This window comes from Nomascus leucogenys, chromosome 2 (assembly GCF_006542625.1).
Source record: "Nomascus leucogenys isolate Asia chromosome 2, Asia_NLE_v1, whole genome shotgun sequence".
NCBI classification, from domain to species: Eukaryota; Metazoa; Chordata; class Mammalia; order Primates; family Hylobatidae; genus Nomascus; species Nomascus leucogenys.
The window spans coordinates 8,423,886-8,449,180 of record NC_044382.1 but is presented as its reverse complement, the minus strand read 5'-3'; the positions used below and the strand labels follow the sequence as shown (position 1 = coordinate 8,449,180).

General features: G+C 41.5%; 2 protein-coding genes across 4 annotated transcripts in view; one reads left to right on the top strand and one right to left on the bottom strand.

Moving 5' to 3' along the window:
* Window positions 1-15,189: 15,189 nt before the first annotated feature.
* On the top strand, window positions 15,190-22,704 carry C2H5orf58 (chromosome 2 C5orf58 homolog). Of its 3 annotated transcripts, none has more exons than XM_003268646.3 (4): window positions 15,190-15,206; window positions 16,633-16,716; window positions 17,495-17,588; window positions 22,434-22,704. In XM_003268646.3, exons 2-4 carry the CDS (start codon window positions 16,654-16,656, stop codon window positions 22,583-22,585), a joined length of 309 nt encoding a protein of 102 aa, XP_003268694.1. In that variant the 5' UTR covers window positions 15,190-15,206; window positions 16,633-16,653; the 3' UTR covers window positions 22,586-22,704. The 3 variants fall into 3 exon arrangements, with proteins under 3 accessions (XP_003268694.1, XP_012360128.1, XP_012360126.1); XM_012504674.1 differs by having other exon boundaries at window positions 15,206-15,315; window positions 16,644-16,716; XM_012504672.1 differs by having other exon boundaries at window positions 15,206-15,315.
* Window positions 22,705-24,552: 1,848 nt separating this feature from the next.
* Window positions 24,553-25,295, bottom strand: part of LCP2 (lymphocyte cytosolic protein 2) — a 50,140-nt gene continuing 49,397 nt past the window's right edge. Inside the window, exon 21 of the mRNA XM_003268647.4 lies at window positions 24,553-25,293. Within this exon, the coding sequence (XP_003268695.2) occupies window positions 25,171-25,293 (123 nt within the window). The 3' untranslated portion in view covers window positions 24,553-25,170. The remainder of the gene's footprint in view (window positions 25,294-25,295) is intronic.

The window sequence follows — 25,295 nt, the reverse complement described above, 5'->3', positions numbered from 1 at the left end:
CGTCGGGAGCAGGGACATTGTGCAAAGGAGACATGGGGAGGAAAGTGAAGCCGGGCGGTGGTTGGGGGCAATCAAGCAAAGCTAAGAATATGGAACTTTAGCCTTGGAGCAGCATTTCATAAACTACCTGTGGGGAGCACAAACTCTGCTTTTCAAAAATGGATGCATAATATTTGTACATATTGACATGGGACATGTGATATTTTGTTACATGCATAGAACGTGCAATGATCAAACCAGAGTGTTTAGGATATCTGTCACCACAAGCATTTATCATTTCTATGTGTTGGGAACAATCCAGGTTCCCTCTTCCAGCTACTTTCAAGCGTGCAATACATTGCTGTTAACTATAGTCACCTTACTCTACTGTCAAACGTTATAACTTATTCCTTCTATCTAACTGTATGTTTCTACCCAGTAACCAACCCCCGGCTTACACCCAAATCCTTCCCAGGATAGTTCTCTAATAACCGTTTTTCTATTCTGTACCTCCCTGAGATCAACTTTTTAAGCTCTTACATACGAGTGAGAACATGCAATATCTGTCTTTTTGTGCCTGGCTTATTTCACTTAACATAATAACCTCCAGTTCCATCCATGTTGCTGCAATTTTTTTTTTTTTTTTTTTGAGACAGAGTCTCGCTCTGTCGCCCAGGCTGGAGTGCAGTGGTGCAATCTCAGCTCACTGCAAGCTCCGCCTCCTGGGTTCACGCCATTCTCCTGCCTCAGCCTCCCGAGTAGCTGGGACTACAGGCGCCCGCCACCACGCCCGGCTAATTTTTTGTGTGTATTTTTAGTAGAGACGGGGTTTCACTGTGGTCTCGATCTCCTGACCTCGTGATCCACCCGCCTCGGCCTCCCAAAGTGCTGGGATTACAAGCGTGAGCCATCGCGCCCGGCGATTTCATTCTTTTTTATGGCAAAATAGTATTCCATTGGAAAAATAGACTACATTTTCTGTATCCAATCGTCTGTTGATGGACACTTATGTTGATTTCATGTCTTTGCTACTGTGAATAAGTATTGCAATAAACAGGGGGGTGCAGTATCCCTTTGATATACTGATTTTTGTATAACAATAATATACAAAATTTTTATTTTGTTTCTCTGTCCCCACACATACCAACAGTTTTGTAAAATAAATAAAATGTGAATTCGTATAAAAATAAACAGAACATGAAACAATAGCACAAATTTATGATTACTAGATTCCACAGTCATAAAATCACTTTGTCAAATTGCTATTACTGTACTTCTTTCATTGTGGAGAGGGTTTGCAAACTGGCACCTGCCAAGGACCACACTTTGAGGGGCAAGTATTTGAGAACCTCAGTGAGACACTGACTGTATCTGTGTCTGGAAGAATAAGTGGCATTCAGCCAGGAGACAAGGGGAAAAGAGCAGGCAAGGAGGGCATTGAAGGCAAAAGCAGAGCCACATGAAGCATGCTGGTGTGTTTGGGGACTGGCAGATGGCTGGCTGGGTAGGCTGGAGAGGTGCGAGAGAGAGGCTGGCAAGCAGGCTGTGTCTTTTTCATAGCTTTTTCAGCTATGATGAAGAGCTGAGCAGTAAGAACTGTACCAAGCAGGCCCTAAATGTCAAAAGCACCTGCCAGGATCATTGCTCTCTTGTGAGTGTTATGAAAGCAGCCAGGGGCTGTTCTACCTGCAAAAACTGCTCTGTTTTGCCCATCTGATTGCCAACCTCAGCACACCTATTCCAAAAAAGAAAAAAGAGAGAGAAAGGAAGGGAAGAGAAGAAAGTGGGAGGAGATGGGAGGGGAGGGCACACCAAATAAACGGAGCCCAGAGCTCCTCCTGAATAGCCTTTGACACGTTATTTGGATGAACCCATGGGTGGGTTTTTGTTTCTTTTTATCAGGCAAATGGAAGTTTCACTCAGTTCCTCAAAAAGTGCCCAGGCAGATAGACAGCATCCATCTGCGATGGGTTCCCCTTCCTGGAAGCCACAGCACCATCCAGCCCCACAGTAGGTGGATGCAAATTCTTGGCTGAAATGAATGTGAGCTCAGCAAGATGATCACTGTGGTCCTGACCATCATCATTGTTGCAGTGGAAATTATCCAGGAAAAATCCAGAAAAAGAAATAGCATCCAGGGCCTAAGGATGTAGAGTTGAAATATAACCTTTACTCTCACCCTGAAAAGAGCTTTGGAAGGGACTGTTCAGTTGAGGCAGCCACCAACTGAGCCACCAACTCAGTTGCAATGAGTCATTTTACAGGCTTTGCAGTAAATTGTCACAGCTGGGCTGTGAATGTGGCCATCCGCATTCACAGATAATCAACCAGTGAGCTTCTAGATCCTCTTGAAGCTCACATTCTGGAGGACAGAAAGGCAATAAAAAGCAAGTATATAATAAATGAAACACTTCCTGATTGTGGTAAGTATCAGGAAGAAAATAAATGGGGTGATGAATCAGGGAATACTGGAGGAGTGACTCAGTCAGGGTCCCAGCAGAAAAGAGAGGGCACGCTCAAATTGGGTAATTTGTTAAAGAGACAATTTACCATGGTGTGGGCAAGACTGGATAAAGGAAGAAAGTTATGAGGAAGCCCCTCCCCTCACCCCAAGGCTAAAAACAGTAAGGCACCATTGCTGTCTCTAGGCCTGAAAGCAGTTCCCAGAAGATGTAACAAGAGGACATTGGAGGGCTGTTCGACAGGAGCTACAGCCATCAGCAGGGATGGAGTAAGAGTAACAAATGGGACCATACATTAGAGATGTCATTCTTCCCCCGGGCTACCCAACAGATGCTGCACTTCCAGCGTGGGTTTCTCTGCATACACAGCTTGACAAAGCCAGGTTAGGGAGATGAGATGGCCCAGTTCACAGTAGAAGTGGTTGAAGATTCCACTGTCATCTCCCATTAAACAGGCACTCTTCAAGTGCAGTTGCTTTTGCAGACACCCCTGGGACTCGGCTGAATGAAAAGGGGCCATTTGCATACCAGAACAGCTTAGCACAAATGAATTCTCTTCCATCTTCCTTGTCAGGCTGCAGGGAAGTATGCTCTAGACCTTGAGAAATGACGTTGGGCAAGCCATTTAATATTTTCAGGCCTCAGTTTCCTCATTTGTAAAAAGAGAGCATTAGGCTTAGTGATTTCTAGGTACCAAATTATGCTGTGTAGAGGAAGAAGCACTTTGAAGCAGGGGGAGGTGAGTTCAAATCCTCTATACCTCAGCTGGCTGGCCAACCCTGGGAGCACCACATCTCTGGGTCTTAGCTCCCCTACCTACCAATGTAAGTAATAATGTCTATCCAGACCAATCACAGCATTTAGACAATGCATGTTAAATCCCTTGTATTTTGTGCAAAGAGTCAGAGTTCCACACTTGTCTATCCATTTGCTGCAAGGCAATGTAACATAAAGGTCAAGAGAACAGGCTCTGAGTGAAGTACATGGCATGGGCTTGAAACCAACTGCCTCTACCACTTTCTAGTCAGGGACCTTGGGCAAGTCACTTAATACCTCTAAGCCCCCACTGCTTTATCTATAAAACCAAGGGAAAACGCTACCTGAACTCAAAAGGTTGTTGCCAGAATCAAATTAAATAATACATATTGAGCACTTAGAACATCTTCCTTCAGTTACAATATTCTGCAGCTGTAATATAACATTACAAAGGCTTTCCAGAATGTTCTCTGATTTTTTTAGTTCTTTTAATGCAACAAAGTTACCTGGGATTGGTTAAATATGGAGTTGTCAGAATTTTCACTATAATGGCATTGCACCCAGAAGCCCTTAGCCTAACCTTGTTTTGCCCTGGGTGGCCAGCATCCAAGATGGCAGACTGTGAGTGCGGCTGAGGAACAGCACCAGAAGGAAAGATCTGTTCAGTCAAAGGCGTACTGACCCCAACTCTCCACATCCCAATATATTGCCCTAACTGCTTTTTTAGCCCCCTAGTGTGACTTGGTGTGAAGCACAAGCAATTCAAGTGATTAAGAAGGGAGTTGTTAATTTAAATGAATAGTTTTGGCAAAATGAACTCCCCCGAAGAGCTCTGAGGGAGATAATGGGGCCTTGTATTTGAAGGCTAGAGTCAGGATGGTTGTTTATGGCGCTCTGGGGCCAAGCATTGCCATAGCAACAAATGACTTAGCAACTGTATTGAACAGACTGTTTCTTTGAAAGAGTTTACATAATAGGGATTACTCGAGTTCTTTCTGGGAAGGATAACATAAGTACTTTTTTCTCCCCTTTTCTTAAACCTAAGAACATATGGAGGAAAAATCCTTTTTCAAAAGCTGTACAACAAAAGGGGAAAAATGACTGAAGGTTTTGAACTAAAATGTTTGCAATTACATTCCTTGAGTGGAGAGATTACCGGTAATGTTTTTGTTTTTCTTTTTGAGTGCTTTGCTGAGTCTTCTGTGATGGTTTTGGTTTTATAACTAGGAGAAATTTCCATTAAAAGAAACAAATTGACGAGCCTGGGCAACATGGGAAGACCTCGTCTCTATAAAAATTTTAAAACTAAAAAAATTAGTTGGGCATGGTGGTGCGCACCTGTGGTCCCAGTTACTCAGGAGGCTGAGATGGGAGGATCACCTGAATCCAGGAGGTTGAGACTTCAGTGGGCCGTGATGACACCACTGCAATCCAGCCTGGGTGACAGAGTGAGACCCCATCACAAAAATATATAATAATAATAATAATGATAAATTGACTATGATAAAATATAAGCCTGGAAATGTGAAGAGGGTGCTTGTGACCCAAGGATGCGGCCTGGCCTTGGTGGAGGACTGGCCCATGGGGGATTTGCAACACTGTGGCGGGCTCCTGGCATTTGCTGGCTTTGTGCCAGCTTTGACCATGGGAAAGCACCCCAAAGGTTAATGACTGGCCTAGCCAGTTGGCACCTGGCTGATGCAAGAATTTGAATCCTGCTGCCCTTGGGATGGAGGAAGGGAGGGAGTCCCACCACTGCCCACTCTCCCATTTCACCATCACTTGACCCTGCAGCACCTATGGAGCCATTAGGGAAATCAACATCCTGTTGGTTTGTGACAATTGGCCTAGGATAATGGAAAAGAACAGGCAGCAGTTAATGCAAGATGTGAGGGTTTGTCCACGGAGCTCATGGCTTTGGAAGAAAATAAGAGTTGAGAGACAGCCAGGATATCTATCTTTACATTGTGAATTTGGTAATTCATGAAGACCTTAAGATGCATTTCTCTAAAATGCTTTTTCCAGTGATCATTATAATTGTTTTGTGGTTGGGAATTGAGGGAACAAGGGAATTTCAGGGGGAAAATAATCTAAGCAAAACTTTCAGCATATATTTCTTGAGTTCCTCCCGAATACAATGCATTCTTTTGAAGGAATTAACTCACAGTCATGCAATCATAATATGACAAACTATGTTCATAAGCAATATAATACATATAATGGTTAAAAACCACAGGCTTGGGATCAGACTTGCATCTCAATCCAGTACTGCAATAGCCAGCTGTGTGATCTTCAGCCACTTGCTCAAGCTTATAGAAATAGGCAGTGCAGCTGGGATTTGAACCCATGCATATATTATCCCAGAGGCCTGGATCCTTAAGTCAGACAGTTTCGGAATGGAAAGATTTGTGGCTTTCTGGGGTGTCTACGGTCTCATCTGCTCCATCTATGTGATCTGTCTTGCAGTTCTGGCCGGGGAGTGTTCTGCCTGCAGCCTCGTGCACCTGAGAATCTAGGCTTAGGGACACTTTGTGTGTTTAGGCTCTCCCACCTGTCTCCATTTCTAATTTTGTCAGAGCCATGAATTAAGCTGGAAACAGATCCAATTTATTAGTTCCATTCCTGCTCCATGATTGTGCCCAGGGGCTCGTAGACACACACTGTAAATCACAAAGAATAATAATAATAATAATAAAGAGCTTGCTGTTGAAAGCTGCCTTAGGGGACATCTGTCAGCTTGTTGAGGACTCCCAGAGAGCCAACTTCCTCCTTCCTCATTCCAGAATAAACCACAAGAAGAGGACCCAGTAAGTGAAGGAAACTTTAAGGTCAAGTGGAGACAAATTCCCAGCCCCATCCACTTTCTTGGCTAGCCATAAACATTCTTATCCTTCTTTTCTACAGAAACAGGGAATTTATATATTAATGTGCCAAGCCCTTTGCACAGATCAAATGCAATCCTCCCAACAGCACTATTAACTAAATACAGCTACTCAAATTATCCTCATTTTATGCATGAGGACACTGAAGAGTTACAGAGGATAAGTAACTCTAGGATGCACAGCTCATTAATTGAGGAGCTAGGATTTAGATCCAGAGCCTCATGATTCTAAAGCCTGTTTCTTTTTGTTGTTGTTGTTGTTTTTGCCACACTAGGCTTCTAGAAACTTCCAGTTCCTTCTTAAAAGTCCTTTTTGGGCATTCCAGCCAAAATCCCAAAACTGTGGTCTGGGTACAAGAGAGAATTAGGCCAGTGAGAAAAATTTAAACACATTCTGCCCTTTAAATGTCTGTCTTCTTTAGGAGACTGGTGAAAGTTTCTCAATCACTCAGCAAATAATCTCATTGTGAGCCAGGCATGGAACTAAGCACTTGCAGAACAGAGGCAAACTAGACCCAACTGCAGGCCTCAACAAGCTCAGTCTAGTGGGAGAGACAGATTGGAAAACAAACACGGCAAACCATTCGGGGTAGTCTCAAGAATGGAGTGGATAGATGAAAAGATGTAGGGAGAAGAGTTTCTGAGCAAATGTCCTATGCAACCCTAGAAACAATATGGAGGAGTAGAAGGCTGTGAAAGGAAAATAAGATCTTGGGACCCTAAATTCACTGTGCCAAAGGGAAAGGGCTCATCCTAGAATCTGAGTCACGAACAAAACAAAAACAAAAACAAAAAACAAAAGCAAAAACAAAAAACAAAATTTATTTTTTCTTTCCCCTTTCTTGTCCTACCCACTTTCCCTTTTAAATATCAAAGCCCTCAAAATTCTCTTTGGAAGAAGTAGGGCCACAGATCCGACTCTGGCTTGTGTCTCTTTTTCCCCATTGTGTCCTCAACCTTGGCAAAATAAACCTCTGAACTGATTGAGATCTGTCTCAGATACTTTTTGGTTTATAAGGCATAAGGCCCAGCCATTTCCCAGCTGAGTAATCTGGAGTCCAACCCTGAGCCTTTCTGAGTCTCAATTTCCTCAGGCATACAATGGGAATACAAATTGTTTCCAAGGCCCTCACAATTAAATGAGATCATATAGGCCATGCTTAGCATCCCATTCTTCCATCACCAGGTGTCACCCATCACGGAGTCCATGCTGATTCTACTTCTAAACATTTCTCTAACGTCATTTCTATCTCTTCTGCCAACATGTTAAACAAGGCCCCATCGTCTTCCCAAGGACGACTGCAGTACACTCCCAACTGGACTTCTCATATCTATTCTTTCCTCCCGTCCAATCTGTTCTCCATTGTGAAGCCAGGATCACCTTTTTAAACCCCAATTATGAGCATATCACCCACTACCATTCCCATTCGTCACCTGCTTAACACCCTTCAGTGGCTTCCTACAGGTATCAGGATAGAGAACATAACCCTCTACACAGCACGGTTGGCCCCTGCTCCCTCTCCAGCCTCATCTTGCCCTGGGCTCCCCCTCACTCCCTGCATCCCCGCCTTGCTGACATTCTTCCAAGCTCTCCCATCTGCTAGGATGCCTCCTGACACGAGGGCCTGAAACATGCTGTTCCCTCTGCCTATCATGCTTGTCTTTCCTTCTCATCTCAGCCCAAATGTTCCCTTTCCAGGGAAGCCCACCCTGAAAGCTGCCCCAGCCGGGTCACCGTCGCCACTGGGACATCCTTCCTTCCTTGATAGCGTCTAATTGAATCGTCACTTCATATGCATTTGTGTGATGTGTGGATTTCAGTCTGTCTCCTTCACCAGACCATGAGCTCCATGGCTCACCACTACATGCCTCAAACTTAGCATGGTGTCTGATACACAAGAGATGCTCAAGAAAGGTTTGTTGTATGAATATTAAATGCATGGCACTTGGGAAGTTTATAAAATTGTGACTTCGTTTTCCCTTGTCTAGGGCTTCTTATATATGAAAGCTAAAAAAAAAGTGTGTTTTTGTTTGGTGGTTGTTTAAATGAAACAGATTATTTGTCAAAGTCTCCAACAGTGCAGATCCCTAAGATTTCCCTTTCTGCAAAAGATGGTCAGCAGAGGGCCCCATAGGAGCAATTATTGAAGTCAGGTCAGAGGAAACAGCAGCTGCTGAAAGATAGCCGATCCTGCGCCCAAATCTCTGGCAGTCCTTGAGCAGCTTGGAGAGAACATCACCACCATGGAACCCTGGCCTACTATGTCCAAAAACTGTTTGATCTGGCCTCAAGAAACAGGAGTTGATAAGGCAGGAGATCAGAGCCCTGTGTAGACAGTTTTAATGCAAATCCCTGCTTGCTTCTTGAGTTGTCAGTTTCATGCTTAAGAATTTGTAGTCAAGAGCTCACACAGTTGGGTAGAATCATGCATGAGTGTTAGGGGAGATTTGCTTTCTTTGGGGGCCACTTTTCGTTTTCCAGTCAGTAGTTTTATTTCCATTTTAATTTTCAGAGCATCTGCCCCCCAGCAACAGCCTGTGGTTTGGAATTCATGGCTCTGTTGTGTGTTTACGCACTACGCTTGCTTGTAATTGACAAATTTAAATTCTGGTCATATTTCATTTATTACCCAGACCCAGGGAAAAATCCTAGGCGAAAACCTAATTACAGCAAAAGTGCCACAAGGTAATTGCTGTGAAAGAACTCCTGCAGCAGCAGGGCTGAATATTTCATCCACCCATAAAATGATTATGCTGACAAGATTCTGAAAAATAATAAAATCTGTTTAATATAAAAGAAGCAAAATATCAGTGTTTTTACACACAAAGTATTAAAACATCCTTCATTTTGGACAGATCCTAAGTCATTTGATTTTTATTCAAATGATGATCCACAGCCAACATAGTTCTTTTATCAGAAACCGGGGTTGGGTAATCCCTCCCACATGAGGCTGTGTGGAAGCTTCCAGGCCTGCAATGGCCTTCTGGAACAGTACTGAGTCGGCTTGCCACTGCTCTGTTGGATCTCTGGTCTGTGCCACAGAATCAGAAAGCAGATGGGATGAAAGGAGAATGCCTTTAGTTTAGACTGCTGTCACTCCCCCACATTCTCCCTGGCCACCATGGGGGCTGTCTGTCCTTCTCTCAGAGGACCTAGAAGGCATGCAGGTGTGACTTCTGCCCTCAGACCTTTGTTGAGTCATCAGGGCATCTGGGGATAATTTGCATCTGGGTGTCTCCAACTGTCCAGGATACCACTATAGCAGGGCCCACTGCATTCATTCAGCTACTGAACAAGGATGTATGGAGCACTTACCACGTGTCAGGAATTACGTTAGGCACAGGGTTGATAACAGTGAACTAGACCCTTGGTTCCTGCCCTTGACAGGAACTATATTATAGTGAAAGAGACAGGTCAAAACCAAAACCAAAAAGTAAACAGAAACATAAATAAAGCATAACAAATTATATCAAGTACTGCATGGAAACACAGAAGGGGCTGGGAGAGAGGATGGGGCGATATCAGAGTAAGGCCTCTCTGAACCCTAAAGCAAAACAAGGAGCCAACATGGCAGGCTCAGAAGGAAACAGGTGCCAAACAACTGCCGGCCTGTGCCAGGCCTGAGAGGAGAGTGAGGGGAAGGGAGTCTGGAACTGTGGGGCCTTATGGACCAGGGTCAGGAGTGTGGTGTTTATTCTATTACGGAAACCCCTGGGAGGCTTTAAAGCAGGGGAAAGACACAATTCCATTTACATTTTAAAAAGCTCATCCCACTAGAGGCTGGAGCATGTAATGTGGCCCTCAGGGACAAGGGTGGTAGGTGGTGGGAGCAGACAGGAAGGATGTTATTGTAACACAGGGCAGGACCAGGGCAGTGGGAGTAGAAGCAGGAGTAGAGAGGGTTTTTGAGTATGGAAATTTACATACAAAAACATACATATTTTACAAATCATCTAACATCTCAGATCTTAGCATTAGACTTTCCATTATGATGGCAAGTGAAACTAGAGATCAAAAAATAAAATACGGCCAGGACTGGTGGCTCACGCCTGTAATCCTAGCACTTTGGGAGGCCGAGGCAGGAAAATCACCTGAGATCAGGAGTTTGAGACCAGCCTGGCCAATATGGTGAAACCCCGTCTCTACTAAAAATACAAAACTTAGGCGGGCGTGGTGGAGCATGCCGTAATGCCAGCTACTCAGGAGGCTGAGGCAGGAGAATTGCTTGAACACAGGAGGCTGAGGTTGTAGTGAGCCGAGATTGCACCACTACGCGCCAGCCTGGGCAACAGAGCGAGACTCTGTCTCAAATAAATAAATAAATATAAAAATAAAATAAATTACTAGGAAATAGAAGAAACAAAGACCTAAATTAGAAAGAACTGGAAGCTGGGATGCCCATCTCCTTCTTCTCACTTTAGAGAATGCAGACGTTGAGTCTTCGTATTCTCGTAAGCCGCCAGCCAGTGTTTCTCAAACATGATCCAAAGACTTCCTAGGTTAAAATAGAAGGAGTCGGGAGGGCAGGGGATTAAAAATGCAGATTCAGGGAGCCTCATCTTAGATTCACTAAAGCTGAGTCTTTGAGGTGGGCCCCAGAATCTGCATTTTCACAAGCTCCCTAAGTTGTGCACTGCAGAGTCTGAGACACTCTGCTTTAAAGTGATTGATGTATCATGCTGAGAAATGACCTGAGAGGGGTTAAAATTATGACTAGGCGAAATAAATAATCACAAAGAAATAAAGTCACCCTCAAATCTCATTATCATTAATGTTAATAATCATTGTAAACATTTTCATAGATACACTTCCAAATTTGCTCTTATGCACATATGCATTCTTTTTTTTCATAACAAAACGTGAGTACACCCTTATATTCTATAGGAATTGACTTCATGAACACAATACGTCTTTTGATAAAGACGCTCATTCTTCATTGCCTGGATGCTGATGAGGGCACAGTGTGGGGGTGTGGGGCAATGCCCAGAGGGAAGTGACATCCACCAGGATCTATGTCTTTAATAATCAGAGGAGGTATTGTGGGGGAATGGATGCCTGACATGAGAAAATTAGAAACATATTTTACTTTGGAACAGACAGGTATTCTCTGATTGGTGGATCTCTGGAAATTAACACAAATTGTGTCATGAATATGCCTTGCCGGATGAAGGCATCTTCTAAAAAGCCAAGCACAAAGAGTTTTCAGACAAAAAGGCATAGCAAGCAACTGTCAAAACACAGTGCCATGTTGAATATTGTCAGCTTCCTTCCATCTGCTGTCTCAAAAACCTAGCTTCTCTCTTGCATTCCAGGGATGCTGACGGAGGAGAGCCAGATTCCGGCACAGTAAGTTTATCTGTTTTATTATTTTGGACATCACAGTGGAAAACTTCAACATTTTCTTGGCTTTCGTATCTACTGAATCTACGAGGTTTCACACTGTTTGCTTTTCTTTCTTCAGGGTTGAAGTGTTTGGGGTAGAGAGTTGCCAGATTATCAAATGAAAATACAGGATTTCCCATTAAATTTGAATCTCAGATCAACAACGAATACATTTTGAGTATAAGTGGGGGCCATATAACATTCAGGACATACTTATACTAAAAAAAATCTGTTGTTTCTCTGGAACTCAAATTTAACTGGGTGTCCTATATTACATCTCATGACCCTGTTCAGAGGGAAATATTGATACAGAACTGTAATTTCTTAATTAGAAGTGAAAACGCTTCAGTTAACCTAGAAGCAATGTGGATGTTCATTAATAACATCCTTCTATATTTCAGGAGTGTTTCTCCTAAAGAAAAAGAAAATGACTCTGGATAATGTAACATCAGCTACTCGAAGAAGACAGTGGGCAGGGACTCCAGCTTTTAGTTCACACCAGGGTAGCAGAAGTCAGCTTGCTTCTTGCTTCCTTTAAGTGATTGGCTTTGGGGAACGCAATAGTTGTTCGGATACACAGGAATCTGCTTAATCTTTCAAATGCTGGTCATGCTCCCCAGGTAATGATCCAACACGTGCTTATGTTGCTGCCTCCCAAATTAGTGCACACAGGGGTTGTACAAAGTCAGGTTCAGAGGGGAGTTGATGCTCCAGCAGGGAGCTGGTCCCTAGACACAGAGGCCAGCCCTCTTAATTGATAATGAACAGACAGGAAGAAAATGGGAACCCTGAAGATCTAGTGGAAGAAGTGAGATAATTTACTCAATTTGTTTTCCTGGAAATGAAGACTTTATGTCAAGAATCTGTAATAAAATTAGCCGAGGTGCACACACTAAACTCCATAAAATGCTTGATCACCTTGCTGGTCTGCAGCACCTTTTTCTCTTTATGGGAGCATTTACCAGTTTTTAAATCTCTTTTGTTTGATTAACATTAGAATCAACAACTGCAACCTGTGTTGGGTTCCAGTAAAGTGTTGTATTTGCAAACTTATTAAGGAAGATATATTTTTTTTAGGGCCTTAGCTGTAACAGTCTCCAACCCTGAGTAGCAAACCATGCTTTTAAACTTTCATTTTATTAGGGAAAAAAACACAAAGAGACAAAATCTATAGTTATTTAAGTAGAGAAAACACTGCAATAAGTAGTCATCACTGCTCCAAGACAGTTTTATAGAGAGAAATACATTATTAAATCTATCTTTTTCTGAGTTTTTAATCTCTTTTTTTCCCTCTTAGAGCACTTATTTAAAAGGAACACAAAGTTGACTTTTCTTTGTGAATAACTAATGGCTTAATGATGATCTATTCCAAATAGCAGTAGTTTGGATATATTCATAAGAAGCAGTCCGTATTTTGGATGGATCCAAGGCCTTTAGATTCTGCCAAAAATCCTGTGGATTCCAATTCACAGATAGTAGAGCCATGATAGCCCCTGCAAACACTTGATGAACCCAAAAATGAGTTCAGTGTGCTTGGGACAATAGGACACTCCATCCTACCAACCCCAGTGCCCATCATCACTTGATTTTCAGGATTCTCAGTCTTAATGCTATCTCCACCCACCTACTTCTCCTAAATACCTTATTTTCTCCTGCAGTTATCCACAGGGAGTTTCTAAAAGTGAAGAAGTTTTTACTTCTTCATCATCATCAAAATAAGTGAGGGGGAGAAAGCATACATCTTGTCAGCTTTCTGTCAAGATAGTCTTATTCTGAAGTTAAGACCTTCCTCCTTTTATTTTCTTCCTTCTGTTTTGATATTAAATTATCCTTGCTTTTATCATACAATGAGGCCAGTTCTTTTTGCTTGGTGTTATATATTAATGTCCTAATTTAGGAAATAAATGTTGCTTATCCTATGTTGGTCTCCCCTTATTTGTATTCCTCTTTTAACTCTTTCAGTCATTCTAATTATATCAAGAAGAAAGTCTTGGTTTGTGCTAGACTGTCTTTAACACTTCTCTAACACTTAATAAGAACCCATTTTAACAAAAAAGATCAGGCTGCAGAAAACACTGCAACTGGCTGCGAGCATATATACATGATTAAAAATATGCCTTATTTTCACTGTCTTTATTTTTCCAATGACTTTATGAGTTTTGTTTGTTTGTTTTGAGACGGAGTCTCACTCTGTTACCTGGACTAGAGTGCAGTGGTGTGATCTCGGCTCACTGCAACCTCCGCCTCCCGGGTTCAAGCGATTCTCCTGCCTCAGCCTCCTGAGTAGCTGAGGTTACAGGCGGCTGCCACTACGCCCAGCTAATTTTTTGTATTTTTAGTAGAGACGAGGTTTCACCATGTTGGCCAGGCTGGTCTCGAACTCCTGACCTCGTGATTCACCCACCTCAGCCTCCCAAAGTGCTGGGATTACAGGTGTGAGCCACCGTGCCTGGCCTGACTTTATATTTTATTCTATTTAACACTGGTGATATAAAGATTTTTAAGTAGACTTAAATTTTAAAAATAAGTAGATGTAAAATATGAAGGCAATAATATAGCTTCGTATTTTACAAAGCTGGTTATCATTAAAAACTTCTTCACCTTTAGAAACTCCCTGTAGATAACCACAGGAGACAATAAGGTGTTTAGGAGAAGGTAATAATAATATGAGAGCCATAAGCACATAAGCACATAAGCATATTAACAGTGGCCCAGCAATGAGTACAATTTAGGAACTACTGGTTTAGCCCATCCCTCTCATAAGAAAACAGATGAGGAAACAGAAACTCAGAATAAGGAAGATATTCTTTTCTAAGATCATACAGCTGGTTATCATTAAGCTCTGTTCTCCTCTGTCCCTCTTCATCTAGGTAATTGCATTCAACAACAAATTCTGCAGTGTTAAAGTGAAGGAAATTGGATATAAAATACCCAACAATTGTGATGTGGGCTTTCGGGAAGGTGATGGTTCAAGAGGCTGGTGTGTACTATAGGGGAGGCATGGACACAGCAAAGACTCGTTGTATAGCACCTTCTGCTGAAGGCCTAAACTCCTCAATTTCCCAGGGCACCAAGAAAAATCTTTGGGCTTGCCTCAAAGGTTGCAGTGGCAGAGATTCCTCTGGAGTCAAGCAAAAGATGGCTTGAATCCCAGCTTCTCAGCTTGGCAAAAAAACACCTTCCATGTCTCAACTCATCTATTTATTCATGCTACTCTTTACTATTATCATTCCTATAAAATGCTATAGGAAAAATAATAGCTAACAGTTATGGGGCACTTGGTATCTGCCAAGCACCTCCGAGGAATTATCTCACTTAACCCTCAAACTAACACTGGAAGGCAGTTATTATCGTTCCATACGATAGGTGAGGACATCTGCACTCTGAATGGTTAATCGTTTATCTGCATCTATACAACTAAGCAGGTAATAGAATAGGATTCAAACCCAAGCGGCTTCATTCCAGAGTCTGCACTTAACGCTACCGCTATCCCGCGCAACTTAAATGCAGATAAGGGTTGCAAAAGCCTGGCACACTGGGGGCAGGGAATGTCAGTGCTTTTTCCGCCCACGTGGCCGCGCGAGTCAGTTGTAACCCGGCATCCAGAACCTTCTCGGTAGGGGCCTTACCTGGGACTACAACTCCCAGGATGCCGCAGGCAGAGAAGCTGGCCAATCAGGGGGCGCGGCTTCGCCTTCAATGTCGGCTCACTGCTCCTGTCAGAACCTCGGTGACGGTTGGCCCGGTGGGTAGTGACGGCTGCTCGGTCTTGAAGGATCCTAATCTGGTTTGGGAGGGTGAAGACCGCTGAAATGTCCAGGCTGCCCGAGGCTCCATCTTCCACCACCCAACGGGTGGGCAGTGGGCCTGACTGGCCTCGGAGCCTCTCCCCGGGTGTCGGTTGGGCCGAGAAGGGGACGGGTGGCTGGGTGGGCTGGGCGGCTGGTGGCTATCCGTAGGCCGGGGTCACTCTGAGGGCATTTTACATTGCCCTAATCTTGTCCACTCGGCAAGAAACTTCGTAAGCCCCTAAGGTTCATTCCAAATCCTGTCTGGGAGGGCGAGGACTGTGGAAACTTCCAGGTGCCTCAGGCTCCATCTTTAGCCGTTGAGCGGGCGGTTGGGCCGCTCATGGCCCCAAAGATCTGGGGGGTCTTCATGGGCGGTTGGGTCGCTGAAGGCCCCAAAGATCTGGGGGATCTTCATGGGCGGTTGGGTCGCTGAAGGCCCCAAAGATCTGGGGCTCCTCCCAGGTGTCGGTTGGGCCAAGGAGGAGGCTGGGCTTTCAGAGTAGAACCTGCGGTGCTAACGATGGCTCCGCAGGGCTGCGGGCTGAGGGCCTGGGCGGCGTCCTGTGGCCCGCAGATGGCGCTTTAGTGGTATCAGGCTTCTGACCGCCCATTCCTATGGCCCCTACTGCCTGGTCTCCGCTTCCCCACTCCCGGTGAATTGCTGTTGGAGCGGCCTCTCCTTTCTGGGTAGTGGCCTGGCCGAGCTCCCTGGGGAGGGCTTGACCCAGACCTGTCCTGCCTCCAGTCCAGTCCCAGCCACATGCCGCTGTGCCCTCACCCCACCCACCCGCTGGGCACTCGAGGGCCCAGGAGAACCAGACCCCAGAGCGGAGAGAGGCCACTGTCTTGGGCTCTAAAACAATTTAGTTTCTACTTTACTATTTTTTTTGAGACGGAGTCTCGCTCTGTCGCCCAGGCTGGAGTGCAGTGGCGCAATCTCGGCTCACTGCAAGCTCCGCCCCCCGGGGTTGATGCCTTTCTCCTGCCTCAGCCTCCCGCGTAGCTGGGACTACAGGCGCCCGCCACTTGCCCGGCTAATTTTTTTGTATTTTTAGTAGAGACGGGGTTTCACTGTGTTAGCCAGGATGGTCTCGATCTCCTGACCTCGTGATCCGCCCGCCTCGGCCTCCCAAAGTGCTGGGATTACAGGCGTGAGCCACCGCGCCCGGCTCTACTTTACTATTTTTAAAAAACTTTTTCCTCATTTTTGAAGTTCTTTGATTCCACCACTCCACCCCTTGTTAAAATATCATCTTTCTTTTTCCCTCCAACTTGACTCTTGGTTTGGCATGCCCAAGGAAGATAGCTGACATCCCGGAGAATAGGGGCTTGGAGGTAGATGCAAAGCGCATTTTATTAATGTCTGGGAAACAAAATTAGTTCTTTTACAGTGGCTCTGAAATGAGCGAAACTGGAGAAATTTTCCCTGCTCAGGAAAAGGTAGAGGCAAGGATTGACTTAAAGGTTAGTTTGTTTTCATTATTTTGGACAAGCAGCTTGACCCATAACTGCCCACCTTTCACACTGCTGGAATTGTGTATGCTAATTGAGGTTGAGTTTTTCAAGTCATTTTGAGAGATTGAAGAGCTTAAGACTAGTTTCTAGTGAATCACCTCTCTGTATATTTGTATCTGACACAATTGGTTAAATACAGGTACTGTATAACATAGGAATGCTTTGATTTATACATTTCAGTTAACCAAAATTAAAATGTCTGTTCCTCTAACTCCCAAAACCAAACTAGCCATTTGCCATGCTCTTAGTGGATTATAATTGAATTATCCTCTTAATGAATTAGAATCAAATTCTTTTTTGAGTTTCACTGTGTACTTAAATCATATGTGGGCCCTGTTATTCAAGAATAAGTTAGAAAAAGACATGGACTTACATAAATAAAATTAGAGAAGACCTTAACACAAATGCTAAATTGTAAGGTAGTTTATAAGGGCTGAAACTTTCTGAAAAGGGGGCGTCTTCATTTCCACTGTAAGCCGTATCTTGTGGATATGGTTTGATTGAGGAAGGAACCTCATCCTACAAATTCCAGTTGGGGTTTTCAGTTGGAAAAATATTACATAACACATTGATGCCTTTTGATGTTAGAATCCTAACCATTTATAAAGATTTGTTTCATAATTATTTCTGAAATAACAGATTTATAGAAATACTGAAAATGTAAGTATTTTAAAAGTACACATAAATACTGATTTATACATTGTTTCTGTTTTTCTTTTAAAATCAGATGGGTAAGAAGAGTGTTACTGATCATAAGCTAAATGTGGACAAAGTAATTAAAAATATTAATGCAATTTCTTCGGAGTTGAAGAAGATAAAAGGTAAGTATTGAATCACTAAAATGTTTGCATGTCATTGTTATAAAATAAGTGGTAGAACCAATTTGTCTTTCTGCTGGGGTATAAGTAAATTTTGCCCACTAATTAGCATTTCTCTATTTCTTAACAAATGTTTTCAGTGTAAGTGAACTAGATCTCTAAAGATGAATTATGTTCGACTTTGGAGTTAGCAGACCTGAATTCCCATCCCTGACACTAACAAGCTTATCAGGTTGTCTAACCTCTGTAAATTTTACTTCCCTTCAGCACACCATTACAAGACTATGTCATATTCAGCAAAATTCATTGTCTTTATAAATTCTTACTAAGCCCCTAAGGTTCATTCCAAATTAAGAAGTATAAATTAGATTCTGTGACAAAGCTTCTTCATTTTAAACAGATTCATATAGTAGGATTAGACCTTATAGGTCATGATATTTAGTCGCTCACCTCACAGACATATTCAGTTATTTTATCCCAAGAAAATTGCTGTGATTGAATATTTCTAGGGATAATCTATCCCTGACCAAACATTTCTTATGCTGGGGAACTTCCTGTCTCACTAGTCAATCCATTCTGTTTTAAACAATTCCTTCTCACCGGCTAGCTGAAATCTGTTCCCCTATTGCTTTCACCTAAGAGTCCTATTTCTAACCATGAAAACTACACTGAATATGTAGTTATTCTTTTTAAAACAACTCTTGGGTATTTAAAGATAACCTGTGTCAGTTATGAGGCCTACATCTATAAGTAACAAAAAAACCCAACTTAACTTATACAATAAGGAAAAACAAGAAGATCCAAGGTAGCACAGCCCTAAAGTTAATTCAGAGGTTTAAAGATTTTTTCAGGGACCAGGCTCTTTCCATCTTTCTGCTCTGTCATGTTCACTCTCTTTATTACTCCTCATGGGCATTACCTTCAGAGGTGGTTGTATATAGACAGTCTCTTTTTATAAGTCTTTTCCCAGATCCCTCCAGCACATTTCCCTTTAATTGGCCAGATTTGCATCACATGCTGATGCTTACAGCAGCCACGGCTAAGGGGACTGGGACTGCCAAGAACAGTTTGGACCAGTCAGAACTGACTACAGGAGCTGGGGAAAGGAACACCTCAAACAAAATCAAGCTGTGACACCAAGAAGAAGAGGGCGTGGCCGTTAGTTAGGCACCAAATAGTGAGTGCCTAAATGCTTTTTCCATGTGTTCTCCCTAGGACAGCATTTCCTGGACTTTGATCTGTGAACCCTGCTGTTTCAAGCGATGTTAATAGATGGTGTACAGTAGAACAGAGTCCATGTTCTTATGGCCAAATAAGTTTGGGAAGTGCTTTATGCTACGTATTTCACAAATTTACAGTACATATTAAGAAATCTGACTACCTTTAATTCATCATTTCTCAAAACCAGCTTCAACACCACAGTGAAGATTCTCCTTCTAAAATGCGAATCTGCAGAAAACCCTCATTGGCTCACCATTGTCCTCAGAATAAAGTCTAAACATCTTAGAATGGACTATATGACCTGCTCAGATCAGTGCCCTCCTTTCGTCTCTAGTCTCTTACTCTGTTCTTCCTGCATGTTCTCTGCTCTAGCCGTACTAAACTATTTGCGTATCCAGAAGTGCTTTTCTGTATCTGTTTCAACACATACTTGTCCGTCTGAAATCCCATTGCTATACCCTACCTCCAATATACCAGGTTAACTGCTAGTAGTCAAGGTCTCTTACATTGGAAAACTTTTTTTGAGCCAACATGTTATCCTTTCTGCCCTTTGCTATCACCTGTTATACTATTTTATAATTGCATATTTCCTTACTTTTCTTATCCCTGCTCAACTGTAAGCTCCTTATGGGTATTTCTAGTACTTAACACCGTGCCTGGATTGATTAGATTCTTAAAAAATGTTTATTAAATGAATAAATGGCTCTGGATGTTTGAACTCATTTAAAACAGTTAAGAAGCTTTAGATTTCCCCCAAACTTGATTATCTAATTGTTCTAGTTTGGAGAATATTCTTTCCTAAAATAAAATGTAATAACTATGATAGATGTTTTCTTGAGACATTGTATGGGTAAGTCAGGCAGTTAGACTCTGAGGGACCTGCAGAGCTACACTAGGAAGGTAGACTTCTGGTAAATGTAGAGGATTAAATGAACACTCTGTGCACCCTTACTTCCTTCCCTAAATAATAATGTCAGCAGCCAACCCTTACAGCATTTACCATAATCCAGGACTCTTCTAAGAGCTCTGCATAAATGAACTCTCTTCATAATAATCCTATGAGTTAGGAACTATTGCCATTGGCATTTACAGATGTGTAAATAGAGAGATTTAACTTTTTCAAGGTCAAGCAACTAGTCAGTGGTACACCTGAGATTTAAATTTAAGTGATTTTTAAAGAGATAAAAATCCACAAGTAAAGAGATTCCGAGATAACAAAAGGAAAATGGAGAAGCAAATAGACAAGTCTGAACCCCAAAGCCCAAAAATCTGAACCCTAAGCTGGCTGGGTAAAGCCAAAAATAGCCCCTATGACTCAATTCATGGTGGCACCAGGATCTTCTGGAAGTAGGGGTGAAATTTGGATAATAGGAGGACTAGTTAAATATATAAGAATTGTAGATCCCTGAGGTCTCTTCTGTCCTCTGCATAGCTGGGCAGCTATCCCTTCACTGTGACAAAAGACTTGAAGTTAAAACAAGGATATCTGCCCTGGAGCCACTAGTCATAAGTTGAGGGAAAGTAGTATACTATAAAGAAGGATATTGAAACAAAGTTTACATACCAAATTACAAGACCTCCAGTTTTTTTTTCTTCACTGGGCTACCAAAATACTGGCAGCCAGATTTATACCCTCCAAGTAGATTTTTCTCTCAGGAATCTGACCAGCCTAAGATAAAAGATCTAAAGATACTAATAGCAGAGGTTCTTCCCAACAAAATAACCCAGCCAGAACACCCCACATTATTGAGTACCGCAGGTGCAGAACTTCTAATTGTCTTTTTAGTGTCACGGTCTTAAATATGGGCAACTGAGGCACAACAGATATTTGAGGAACACATCTAATATTAAAACGCAGAGAAAAAATCAACAGATTCAATGAGGAAGAAACAGAAATAATGAGGAGAGATGAAAACTTCAAGAAATTATTAATATTCAGAGAGAAGAGAAGATACTGTATCCATGAAAAAGGAACTAGATACTATAAAAAATATTCAGAGAACAAGAAGGAGCTCTTGGAAATTAAAAGTGTGACAATAGAAATGAAAAACTCAGTAGAAAGGTAGAAAGGTAAAATGAAGAAATTCCTGTAGAGTGTAAACAAAACAACAGAGATGGAAATTGTTGGTGATGGGGAGGAGAAGGATTAGATAAGTGAAGGAAGTCCAACATCCAACAAATAAGAGTGTTAGAGAGAACATACACAATGAACGAAGGGCAATTCATTAAAGAAATAGAGAAAATTTTCTAGAGCTGAAGGGCATGAGTTTCTACAATGAAAGAGTCCACCACAGTGGATGAAAATAGGCTCATACCAAGGCAGAATGTTGTGAAATTTCAGTCCACTGAGAGAACAAAAAGATCTGTAAAGCTTCTGAAAACAAAACAGTCATACGAAAGTTCTCATATGACTCCAGCTTCACTGGAACCTAGAAGACAATGCAGCAGTGACTTTGGAAATCTGAAAAAATATGATTTCCAACCTAGATTTCTATAGCTAGTCAACCTAATTAAGGATTAGTGTAGAGAAATTTTCAGACATATAATTTTATTCCCTCTGGAAGTTACTGAGCCTATATGTCACCAAACAAGGAAACAGATCAAAAAGAGAAAGACACAGGAATTTGGGGAAAAGGGCACTCCACAGAATGGAGGGATAAAAGGAGTCTCTAGGATATTAGTGAAGCGAGTTCCCAAGATACCAGCTGTACAGCAGTGCTAATAAGCAATCAGTTCAGATTGGAGCAAATCAGAAGGCTCCAGGAGAGGAGAGACGTTTAACAATAGAATAGCTAAGGTGTTGAATAACCCGAGAGCAAATTGACTCAATTGGGGGACATTTAGGATATATTTCTGATAATGCAGCAATGAAAAAACCCAATTATTAACTCTGCTGGGTTGCGTGCAGGAAGGAAAATGTCAAATGACAAGACTCAGCTGTGAAGAATATTTGTATAATTAACATTTAAACATTAGATAATTGAGCTAAGCAAAAATTTTTCCTGAAGTATATTGGGAGAGAAGAGGGTGTGTGAAAGAGCTGTATCATAATCTTCTGTGTCAGAGGCAGGTAACACTGAAAATTGAAAAAAAAAAATCAAATCTAAAAAAATTTAAAGTTCCAGAGGTAAACACCACCGCACCCCTCCCCGCAATAAAAATACTCAAAACAGACACACTGAAACGACCAAAGCAACAAAAACAAAGTGAACTATTAAAAAAAAAAAAAAAGTTTAAAGTGGTTGCCTCTGGGAGATGGGAACTGCAATTTTTTGTAACATGCCTTAGACTTCTCTGATTCTTGGTATTATATGCATGTATAACATAGATAATAAAAGTTAAAACCATATAAATCAAATTTGTATAAATCACAAGTTGCAGTTTAGTGATATAGCTGAGAAGTTGGGCTAAAGAGCACCCTTTTAGTAAGTTTTTATGTCATGCTTATTTTGTAATACGTAAATCTTATTTTAAGTCAGAATGGGACACACTTAAGTTGTGGTTTGATCACTAATCACTTGGAAAAAAACTAAATTAGGAATTAGGAAGAAATAGCTACTTAAAGCAATAATAGTTTTTTATGACATATGTGCTACAATATAATATCTCCTGTTTTGTTTTACACAGAGCTCTCCCAGTTATTGCTTTGTGACCTTATCCTACATTTTAATCATCCCGTCAAGACTGAGAACTTAACAGAAGCAGAAAGAAACAACCCTTTCTTTGAAGAGTCTAAAATATCAGATGTATCCCTTGTTTCTAACAGTTTTTCTATCTGATTTCTTATTTGTTATGAGTTTCTGTTTTTATTGTTGAACTAACAAATATTTGGGAGAGTTGAGTTTACTAATTTGTATATATATAATTTAAAACAAAATAAAAATAATGTAAACAAGCAGTTCATGTTCTTGAAGGCTGTTTAATGTTTTGAAGAATGGCTTAACTTTCTTCACTAATGGCAATCGTATGACATAGGAAACTGGCCATGGGTCACTGCTTATCCTTTAGCTTATGCTTGAATTTGGCTCAGGTTGAAAGAGAGCTACTAAATTATTAATTGATGGTATGAGTTTATATTAATCAGAACTCTCCTGGTAGTGAACGCCAAGCACAACTCAACCAGCTGAAGCATTTATTGAGTCATGTGACTTGGAAGCCCATAGTTGGAAAAGATTTCAGGGATCCCACCAATTTGTCTATCCTTTTACTGTGTTTTTGTGTGTCGGCCTCATTCTCTTCTATTGTAGACTGGTTCTTCCAGATAATTGGTAAATGGGAGTAGTTGCAGGGCAGCAGGCAGCTCCAAGTGTACAGCATTGCCTTTGGGGACCCCAGATAAAAGAGAGATCTTGTCTCAGGCTTCATGTTTAACATTCCAGAGAGTGACCCTAACTGACCCAGCTTTAGTAAGATATTTATCACTGAGCAGGGTTCTGAGCAACTGTGATATATGACTGGGGTCATATAGAAGGTCTGTGGCCAAAAGAGGCAAGGCCCAGCCAAAAGGAGTTGCTGGTGCTTGAACAGAGAGAGAATGCTAGTCATGAAAATATTAACTTCCCAACATTGATTTCAGTCATAGCTGTGGAATAGAACATCTTAATCCTAATGGCCCTTTCCACTAAGAGACTTAAAATGAGCTTTGGTTTGTTTTATAAACATGATTCGCTACCAAATAGCTGCTTTGAAATCTATCAGATCCTTCATTTTAGATATTTTTGAATCGTAAGGATAGAATACGGCGAAGCAAGACAAGTGGAGCTTACTCGATACTAGAACCTATGGTGTATGCTGTCCTTACTACCTTGCACCTAGCTCACTTGTTTAACACAGAAGAGCGACTAAGTACATACTTGCTGAATAGCCCATTGTGTAGACATGTAAATGAATGCAGGGTTTTCAGCCTTAAACTCCCAAGTTTTGGACCCTAAACTGAAAACTTCTGGTTGTTAAGGATGAAATTTTGTGAAACACCATTTTTATCATCAGTTAAAAGTCTCTATATTCCGCATACTCCTTATTTTAATATCTCATCAGTTTTAAAATGGTAACTTCTTAGATTCCTTCCAATACCCCTTTTACTAGCTCATGAAAATGAAGATGCAAGATACTCTTTTCCATTTTGAAAACTTGTAGATTAAGCAGAGACGCCAAAAATTGTTGCTAATAAAAGTTGTGCAATAACCAAGGTCCCAAAGGGAAAAAACTTGAAGAACAACTGACTGTCACTATTTGGCTGAATACCAGTTTTTATATCTGGCTGAATGCCTATATTTTTTGTTAAGCGAGATTTGTAAACTGGAGGAAAGAGTTTAATTACCTCAAAGCACTTATACAGCCTGTTTGGGAAGGATGAGGAGAAGGGACTTTATGGCAGAGCTGTCAGGGGGATAACAAGAGATAGAAGAGCCATAACTAATAGGAAAGTCTGATCACATTTAATCTAAAGTATTGCTCCCTCGTCTTCCCAGGAAGCCTTTGGTAAAATCTATATCCCTGGACAATGCTTTTGGGGTTGGGAGAAGGTTGGTGAGGGGGTGTGATGGTTGGTGTGGGTGTGGAGATGTGAAGAAATGCCAACTTAACCCCAGATGTGTTCATTAAACCTAGACCCACGATAAACCGAAGTCTCATCCCTAAATTTAAAATGTTTTCTTTTGGTATTTGTAGTTTAAATTTTCTTTAAGACAAAAATATAACAGTATGGACTAAAAGTCAATAAAGTTGTTTTAGGAAACCAAAAAAGTAAAGCAAAAGACTATTTTAATCCCAGAAGTTATCTCAACATGCATTTATCTTTTCATAAAAAATTACATAAAAATCCCCCCAGGAAAAAATACCAAATAAGTAAGAGTGAAATTATATTTTTGAAGCCTCTTAAATTATTGCTGCTGAGAAAATGAGGTTTAGTGATTTTCAAATTACATGTATAAAACTAATGAATGCCTCTGACTGACAGAGGTTTGGCTGTAATAAGCAAATCAGTTTTATGTGAGACCAATAACTATTACTGTTTCAGTGTTTTAAAACTTGCCCCAAATTGTTTCTGTAGCTGTGTAAACTACTGTATTTTGAAATGGGCATTAAAAAAAGACTTTTAAAAAATGAATTATTACAGTGCACTACTACACTTCAAGTGTGAACATGACTCATGCACTTTACAAACATTGAAGAAGAATAAATAAATTATGGGATATTTGACAGTCTTCATTTCAAACACTGTTTGTAAAGGAAAGGATAAAATCCTTGTGTTCATGGGGAGGGGTTCAGTTCAGTCATAAGTGTTTGTCCGTTGACCAAGGCCGATTGATCTCGTGTTGGCAACAGAGGCAGGGGGACGGTTCATTTGCTCGACTATAACTTGCTACGGGTACCCTGCAGCATGCGTTAATGTGCACTGGTATCTGGAACCTCGGTTTTTCCCATCAATGAGCAGAAGTGGCATTTTCCTGAAGTAGTCAATAATATCTGACACAGACAGAAAGTCCT